Source organism: Sceloporus occidentalis, unplaced genomic scaffold (genome assembly GCF_023333645.1).
Source record: "Sceloporus occidentalis isolate IW3139 unplaced genomic scaffold, rSceOcc1.0.p SCAF_7, whole genome shotgun sequence".
In the NCBI taxonomy this organism is placed as follows: Eukaryota; Metazoa; Chordata; class Lepidosauria; order Squamata; family Phrynosomatidae; genus Sceloporus; species Sceloporus occidentalis.
The window spans coordinates 43,849,304-43,858,890 of NW_028316987.1; the positions used below are offsets into that span (position 1 = coordinate 43,849,304).

Consider the following 9,587-nt stretch of genomic DNA (forward strand, 5'->3'; position numbering starts at 1 on the left):
ATATAAAAGAAGAGGAAGTTGGTGAGAGCCACCAACAGACAGAGAAGCACTGGTACACAAGAAAAAATGGCAAGCTTTTATCCTCAGATAACACCTGCAAAGAAACCCAATCCAGGAATTCTCTACTCATGCATATTTTCACACATACAGTAAGCCTAGCTACATCCATTTGTTACTCCCAATCAGCGCAGACCATTTGAGTCAGTGGAACCTACCTAAGTAGGCTTACCAAGTTCCCATCACTTAAGTGGGTCTTCTCTAGTTGGGACTAGCAATTGGATTTAGGCCATAATCAGTAGTAACGTCTAAACGCACTCTTCTTCAGACCAGTGTAATTGATGTGGATGAAGAATCTGGAGCAGATAAAGCCTAAAGGAGCACCAATACAAATTCTTCAGCTTACCCAGGTTGTGCCTTCTTCATCCTATGCCAATGAAAATCTTTGATTCATCATGAACATTGAAATAATCTTTTTTTTAACTTTCCCACTTTTGCTTTTATTCTACATTTTATGCCTCTTTTCTTCCTGTCTGCATTCTTTTCAGACAAAGAATGACGGTTATTCTGGGTTTTATTATTATTATTATCATCATCATCCTCTTTTAGTGTTCTTCTTTTGTATTTCTCTAACTTCACATTGCTTAGCAACACCAAGAGGCCTATCAACTGAAGTGCTGATTTTCCCCCATGTTATCCTTGTTTTGTATGGAGCAAACTATAATTTAACTTCACAAAGAAAAACCCATTAAAGACAAGGTTTTTCAAAGTTCAGTAAGTAAGTATTTTACGGTAAGTATTCTTATTTTCAATGAGAAAATGACCAATGCTATGTAGGCCACACATGCCTTGTTTCAGTCATGACCACTTTTGCAATTTGTCCATTTCATCATGAGAATATTACAAACTGTAGACTAATATTTTAATCCTAAACATACATTCTGAATATTGAAGTGAATAACAGTTGCTTCTCTGTAGACATATATACATTTCAACCTAAGTCTTCCAACATGACTCTCAAGATTGGAGGGAGGAGGTATTAGTCCTGATACAGATTTTTTAAAACTATGGAATGCTTTTTAGTGGTTTTCAAAATAGACCCTAAAATGAAACAAAAAGTATGGGTTAAAGGTTACCTGTAATGAAGATTACAAAAAGTCACCAGCAGAAGGAAGTGACCTGAAGAAATTTGGTCCATCTGGCATAAAACATGTTTGGACATATAAATGCAAAACTTCTGGAAACTATGCTCAAGCAAAATCACATTCTTGTATTATTTGGCATCATTTGAAACAAAACATCAGTACTACAGTGGTGATTATGATAGAACATGAAGGCCTTGTTTCTATGATTCATGGTACTGAAATAGTAATCCCTTAACTCAAATCAGGCTTGGAAAGCAAAGATGCTCTTGTTTTAACAAAAGATTTGTTGCTATTTTAGACATGCAGTGGATAAAAATCAGTGCAAGTTCACAATGAACAGAGTGACTGACTAACACACTTTGAGAATCCGTGTTTATAAAAACAACAAGAGTGGTTGAAACAATGACATCCCTACCTCCGGTAAATATAGTGTGGTTGAAGCAACAATTCACCTTGACTTTGTAAACAAGCAGCAGCAAAAAGGTAGATCTGGAGCTAGTAGAGAACCTTTAGGAAATGTACAGTAGATTGGTGAAGATCTCTGAGGTCCAATTGTTGAACAACAGAAGAAATAAAATGACCCTTATTCAACTCTGAAAATTATACCACTGATATCATGGAAGATTGGAATAACCAAGAGTGGACTTTTGCGTAGGGTGACTATGACCTGGCTTCAGTTTTGGTATTGAAAACAAATTCCTAGGCTCAGGATGCTTGAATTTGAAAGATATGTCTCCTGCAACAGGCTCTGGTTAATGGATCTCCAGGTTTGGTTGTTGTTGTGGTTTTAAAGAGATCCAGCAAGTCTCAATATTGCTTACTAGAGTGGATACAAACCAACATAAATGCAATTCACCAGTTAAAGATTAACATTAAAATTAAAATAGTGCTGCATTAAAAATACACAAATACTAGATATAACTGTTTCTTGAAACCCTGTTTCAAGTACAGCAAACCCTCATATTCAGTAAATACACTGACATGTCAATAGAAAAAAGAGCATTTGTTTAGTCAGAAGTCAGTCTTGCTGTTTTCAGTAGTATTGATTTCCAAGTATAATTAGGACTGCAGCCTCACAGCCCAATTCTAAATACATTGATACTGAGATCTTATCAAATTAAATGGAATTTCAAACATACAGCAAATCTGGCTGTTAGTCTGAGACATGTGGGCACAAGATAACCACAAGCAACAACGGCATGCCACCAAAAAATAAAGGGGGCTGTCTGGCTCCATTTAAACCAGATTTTACTTAACTGGGCTGTACCCTAAATCTATTCCAGTTTATTATCAATGTTTGGATGCCCTCCATCACTTAAACTCACAGTCTTAGATCAGGAGTGGGCAACTGTGGCCCTGGGCCGACATACCAACCCACAAGAGACTTCAACTCCTAGACCACCATTTTTGGGGTGGGGGAGAGACAGCAAGAGAGAGAGAGAGAGAGAGAGAATTGCCTGTCTTGACATTTTAAGTAGGTTGCAAGGGGCATCCTACATTGTTTAGCATCTTTAAAAAATGTTTTTCAGGATCCAGAAGTAGGCTTCTAGCTGTTTCCATTTGGGCTGGGTTGGATTGGGTGGCTGGGGAATTTTGGGCCGTCTGTATGGCCACTGATAGTTCCAGGAGCAGAAAACTGGCCCCTTGACCTGCTACAGTTGCCCACCCTTGTCTAGGTGGCTTTTTGTAAAAAATGGAATGACGACAAAATGCTATTCCCCCAGTACAAGAGGCAAATAAGTGATTTTTGTACATTTCTCCCTTCTGATGGAGAGACTGAAGATTATGACTTGGTTACTGAAGAATACAAGCCTCATTTAAGATAATTTTCTCATCAACTGAACCCTTTTCTTTTGTCAGTAGTCCAAAGCCCCAACTCATTTGGAACACTGTGCCACACAGAAGTGGGTACATGCACATATATTTGCCAATATAAACGCAAAGCATCTAGCCAGTTCAACAGGGCTCAGATGGATATTGTAATGAAGATAGCGGTGGTGTAGTGATGCCTGTAAAGTGGAGCATATTAATCAAAATCATATGTGGAAGGCTTGCTGTTGTTGTGTGCCTTCAAGTTGTTCACCAATTTATGATGAACAAATCATGGTTGTTTTCTGGGAGAGAATGTGACTCACCCAAGATCAGCCACTATAGTACCTGATATTCCCTGGTGCCCCCTTCCAAATACTAATCAGGCCTGACCTTACTTAGCTTCCAAGATGGGATCTGGAGCTTTTCAGGGTTGGGGCAGGCCACTATAGTTTAAAGGTTGTATCACAGTCTTTACTGTAATGCATCTGAGAAAGCAGATTTAAGTCTACGAAGCTCATTCTTTCTTTTAGTTTGTCTCAACGGTACTACAAGATCTCTCTACAATACTGATTCCACAGACTAACACACCTATATCTTTGAAGTTTTTACTAAATCAGCACGAAATACCCACTTATTTTTTCTCTGATTCAACTTTGATATGCAGGACATATCCAGACTGCAGGACAACATTTAGGATAGAGTGCTCACAAGTCAGTATTTAAACTTCCATAGCTGGAGAGGAAGGGGAGTAGCATTTAACTTTAGCTCTTTCTTCCTAACTTCAGTTCCATCAACCAGACAAGGACAACTTGTGACGCACCAGATGTTGTTGAAATGCAACCAGTGTTTAAGCATTAGAAGATTTTGGCTGGCAGCACTGATGACTTCATTTGCCACCATCTCCTCGCACTCTAGCCTTTAATCTTTAAACTCTGAACCAAGCTGCACCACAGCTGAAGGAGAAATTAAGGTTCCCAGAAGCAATATATTATTGTGAGATATCCCCATTGCAAACAGAACAATGGATGCAAGCTACGGGAAAAGAGAGTCCACCTCAACATTAGGAAGAACCTCCTGACAGTAAGATCTGTTTGACAATAGAAGACACTCCCTCAGAAAGTGCTGGAGCCTCCTTCTTTGGAGGTCTTTAAACAGAGGCTGGATGGCCATCTGTCAGGGGTGCTTTGATTGTGAGTTCCTGCATGGCAGAATGGGGTTGGACTGGATGGCCTTTGCGGTCTCTTCTAGTTCTTATGATTCTATAAAATGCACAGGTTTTGAGATGCAGCTTGCTCTTTGACAGGCAAATAAGATTCATATGTTTTACAAAAAACATGTCCCTGGTGCAGATGAAAATAGCAGACACTGGTGTGTTCACATGGATCAACGCAGCCACTGAGCACCTGTACTTTAAAATACCACTGACTGCCATTTCCATCAGCCCTAGTGAGCACAGCAGCATCTGGAGAGCCACAAGGTAACGCCTTGTGCATAAACAAATTGTATAATTGTTGCTTGTTAGCTTAGCTGATTGTCTCATAAAACCAATCACCACTTGCTGGTGAATTAAGCACTCCTAGTCTAGTTTACTAAATGATACTGAACATTCAAAATTTGAGATGTGAACTTGCCATACATTCAGTTTCAAATAAACTCCATCCGAGTTTTCCACTGAAACTTTGAATCAATATTTCATATCAAGCTGGAAGACGTTTTTTTATTTAATTTTGATTCATTTATTTATTTTGGCTTTAGGTCATTCACATGCCACTGGATGTCTCTATAAAATGCAGCCATAGAGATGTCCCCCTGCTTTTATTCTATATTGCACTACTAAATCCCCTAAAAGCCCCAGATCCAGTCTGCTCTTGGAAGCTAAGTAAGGTCCGCTTTGGTTAGCACTTGAGTGAGAGGCTGCCAACAAATACAAGGTGCTATATTTTGGAGGAAGGAAGTGGCCAAATCACCTCTGAGTATTCCTTGCCTAAGAAAACCCTATGATAGTCAACAGACCAAACAGATTAAGCCTTTAAATTCATACCTTGATAGAGTTAGCAAAACAGAAGCCGAAGTGGATTCAAGGAGCGTGACCTGTTATTCCCCAAGCACCGTGGGCATTTTTCTGGGGCATGAAAATAGGCAATGAACTTCTGTTCCTGCCTAGATTTGATTTACTCTTGATTCCTTACCTTGGAAAAACCACTCTGAGAGAAACAGATGAAGCAAAGCCTGGACATTATTAGCGCAAAGAAAATATCTGTATTAATAATCTAAGAGACTTACAATAGTAACCACACAATATCTCTAATAAGAAACACGCACATACTGTAAAAGAGTGATGTCCAGGTTCTCCAAGAACAATATATCTATTTTTCTCATATATATATATATATATATATATATATGCGCAAATTTAAATCCTGCACCCAAAACGTTTCCTCTTTTAGTAAATAAAAATTTGCAAAGACAATGTATATTATTCATATACAAAGAAGCACTCTGGCTGAACAGCTACTGCAAAGTGCACTGGCTTTGTGTGTGCGGTCTTTACTAAAATATCGACTTAAAAGAGTTTTTGTTTTGTTTCTGTAAATATATATATATATATATGTATATGTATATAGCAAATACACAGGTTTTGGTCATCTTTTTTTTCCTTTTTCTTTCCAGAATTGAATTTGAGCACATGAGAAATAGTGGGCCCTCCATATTTGCTGGGGTTAATGGCACAAGATCCCCATGAAAGTGGAAAAACCACAAACATCTCTTTAGGAATCTCTAGGTCTTCCAGCACAACTCTGTGGCCAGCATCTGCCAGAAATTGACCATAAAGACACACTGGAGGACCTACAAATGGCTAGAGAAGGCTTCTCTCTGGTTTTCTCTCCTAATCTCTAAGTCCCCCTGAGCCACTTTTTGGTCAACTTTCACCCAGAGATTCCCAGAGAGAACATATTGATCAAATCCACAAATAATCAAACCCGCCAAAGTCAAAGCCACAAAAGTGGAGGGCGGACAGAATATATATAAACTAGAGGCAGGGAAACCTTTGTTCCCCTCGAAAAAGAGTCATTGGCGAGGAACCCATCCAGCTAGATTTCCACCTTTCCAAATCCAAGCTTCTGCAGTCGACGCCAAGAAGATGGCTTTTAAAGTGATCATCTACAAAATATATTTCTTCAAATGTTATTCTCCCAATAATAATAATAATAATAATAATAATAATAATAATAATAGAAGAGAGATAGCGGACAAGGTCCCTTCCGGGATGTACTAAAACAAATGACAGTAGTGGCCCATAGGGAAACACTGCAGAATATTTGCCCACATAGATACATTGGGGGAATACTTGCTTCTTATAGGAAACATCTCCAATGTTTCCCCATGGGGCCTATACCCCCCAATGTTTCCCTATGGGGCCTATACCCCCCAATGTTTCCCTATGGGGCCTATACCCCCCAATGTTTCCCTATGGGGCCTATACCCCCCAATGTTTCCCTATGGGGCCTATACCCCCCAATGTTTCCCTATGGGGCCTATACCCCCCAATGTTTCCCTATGGGGCCTATACCCCCCAATGTTTCCCTATGGGGCCTATACCCCCCAATGTTTCCCTATGGGGCCTATACCCCCCAATGTTTCCCTATGGGGCCTATACCCCCCAATGTTTCCCTATGGGGCCTATACCCCCCAATGTTTCCCTATGGGGCCTATACCCCCCAATGTTTCCCTATGGGGCCTATACCCCCCAACGTTTCCCTATGGGGCCTATACCCCCCAACGTTTCCCTATGGGGCCTATACCCCCCAACGTTTCCCTATGGGGCCTATACCCCCCAACGTTTCCCTATGGGGCCTATACCCCCCAACGTTTCCCTATGGGGCCTATACCCCCCAACGTTTCCCTATGGGGCCTATACCCCCCAACGTTTCCCTATGGGGCCTATATCCCCCAACGTTTCCCTATGGGGCCTATACCCCCCAATGTTTCCCTATGGGGCCTATACCCCCCAACGTTTCCCTATGGGGCCTATATCCCCCAACGTTTCCCTGTGGGATCAATATCCCCCAACGTTTCCCTATGGGGCCAATACCCTCCAATGTTTCCCTATGGGGCCAATATCCCCCAATGTTTCCCTATGGGCAAATATCCCCCAATGTTTCCCTATGGGCAAATATCCCCCAATGTTTCCCTATGGGCAAATATCCCCCAATGTTTCCCTATGGGCAAATATCCCCCAATGTTTCCCTATGGGGCCAATATCCCCCAATGTTTCCCTATGGGCAAATATCCCCCAATGTTTCCCTATGGGGCCTATACCCCCCAATGTTTCCCTATGGGGCCTATACCCCCCAATGTTTCCCTATGGGGCCTATATCCCCCAATGTTTCCCTATGGGGCAAATATCCCCCAATGTTTCCCTATGGGGCCTATACCCCCAATGTTTCCCTATGGGGCCTATACCCCCCAATGTTTCCCTATGGGGCCTATATCCCCCAATGTTTCCCTATGGGGCAAATATCCCCCAATGTTTCCCTATGGGCCAATATCCCCCAATGTTTCCCTATGGGCAAATATCCCCCAATGTTTCCCTATGGGCAAATATCCCCCAATGTTTCCCTATGGGGCCAATATCCCCCAATGTTTCCCTATGGGCAAATATCCCCCAATGTTTCCCTATGGGGCCAATATCCCTTAATGTTTCCCTATGGGCAAATATCCCCCAATGTTTCCCTATGGGCAAATATCCCCCAATGTTTCCCTATGGGCAAATATCCTCCAATGTTTCCCTATGGGGCCAATATCCCCTAATGTTTCCCTATGGGGCCAATACCCTCCAATGTTTCCCTATGGGGCCAATATCCCCTAATGTTTCCCTATGGGGCCAATATCCCCTAATGTTTCCCTATGGGGCAAATATCCCCCAATGTTTCCCTATGGGCAAATATCCCCCAATGTTTCCTTGTGGGGTGAGTACTGTCCTTTAGTTTCAGTACACCCCTCCCCTTCTGTCCAGGGCCCACAAGAAGGATGGGAAGGGGGTGAGATCCGAGGAGGGGGCCTGTGCCAGAGGTGTCCGTCCAGGGCTCACTTGGCGGCCCCTGCTGCCCCGGGCGGCGGGTTCCCAGCGGAGGAGGCGGCTGCAGCCCCGGCATTGGCACTGGCGTTGGCGTTGCTGGCCGCCCTTCCGCCGCGGCCGGGCTCCATGCCGTTGGGGAGGAATCCGGCGATGATGGGGACGGGCCAGATGAGGGCAGCCACGCTCCAGACGATGATGACCAGCGTCATGAAGCAGGCCACCAGCGTGGACTCGACGGGCTTTCGGTTCATCCTCCAGCCGGGGTCCCCCTTGAGCTCCTCCAGGCTGAAGTCCAGGCAGCAGAAGTGGAGGCGCTCGCCTTGCTGCTGCCAGGGAGGCTGGGGGGCAGGGGCCTCCGCGGAGGGAGGGAAGAGGGCCGGGGAGGGGGGCCGGAGTCTGCCCAGGCGCCGTCCCCGGGCCCAGGTGCAGCCCAGGCAGAGGCGCAGGTCCTGCTGGAAGCCCCCCGCCGCCAGCCCCAGGGGCTCGATCACCAGAGGCGGGGGTCCCACGCGGGGGAAGGCGGCCGAGAAGGAGGGCCGGGCCCCGCCGCTGCCCCCACCGCCTCCCCCTCCTCCGGCTCCGGTGGAGAAGAGGACCAGGTCGCACTGGGCCTGGAAGCCCCAGGGGCCCCATCGGACCAGCAGGGAGCTCAGCATCTGCCGCTGGACGCTGATGTTGCAAGGCTGGGGCTCCTCCCGAGGAGAAGGGGGCCGAGGCGGAGGAGGAGGAGGCGAGGAGGGGGAAGAAGGGGCAGCCCTGGTTGCAGTCATCGTCGGGGGTCCCGGGCTCTTCGTCCCCTCCGCCGCCGCTGCCGCCTCTGCGAAGAAGTCCGTGGCCGGGAAGGAGGCGTTGTGGAGGGGCTGCAGGGGCAGAGGGAGGGTCGGGGAGAAAGGGGCCTGGCCCTGCTTCTTCTCCTCCGGGAAAGAGGGCGCCAAGGCGGCCAGCAGGAGCGGGAGCAGCATGGCATGGGCTTAGAGCCGGAGGGAGAGCGAGGGAGAGCGACCATGGGGGCGAAGGGGCTCCATGGCGACCACCCCCCTCCTGCCCCAGAGAGCCAGGGAGGGAGCCAAGGAGAGAGAGAGGGAAGACCGGGAAGCTTGAGACGGAGCCCCGAGGGCAAGGAGCAGCAGCTCTAGTTCTGCCTCGGCTGAGTCCGTCGTCGCCTGGAGAGTGAGCGGCTTCTCTGAGGAGGGAAGGGAATAGCGAGCCCTCCAAGTCTGGCAAATCAAGAGGGAAGCGGTGGGTCCCTCTCCTCAGCTTGGCACAGCCGTGCCCCCCTCGTTATCCCCCCTCCAGCAGAGAGGGGCTCCTCCGGAGGAAGGAAAGGCCAGCCCCTCCAGCCCCGGAGCCCCTCTTCTTCAGCCAGGCTCCCTTTGGCCCTCCGGTCTGCTTCTGCCTCTGCTCAGTGCCCCGTTTCTCCGACAGAGCGAGGGGCTCCTCTGAGGAGGGAAGGGAGAGGAGAGCCCTCCTCAGCTTTACTCAGCCATGCCCCTCTTAGCAGGGGAAAGGCTCCTCTGAGACGGAAGGGAAAGGCCAGCCTCCAAGTCCCGTCT

The 9,587-nt window shown here is 46.2% G+C and overlaps 1 protein-coding gene across 1 annotated transcript; it reads right to left on the reverse strand.

The window, feature by feature from the left end:
• Positions 1-521: 521 nt before the first annotated feature.
• Positions 522-9,366, reverse strand: TMEM158 (transmembrane protein 158). The gene has a single exon (XM_089532770.1). It carries the CDS (start codon positions 8,994-8,996, stop codon positions 8,043-8,045), a length of 954 nt encoding a protein of 317 aa, XP_089388896.1. The 5' UTR covers positions 8,997-9,366; the 3' UTR covers positions 522-8,042.
• Between the last annotated feature and the right edge of the window lie 221 nt (positions 9,367-9,587).

Coding starts and splice junctions, on each gene's coding strand:
- TMEM158 (XM_089532770.1), bottom strand. CDS start 8,996: ATGCTGCTCCCGCTCCTGCTGGCCGCCTTGGCGCCCTCTTTCCCGGAG.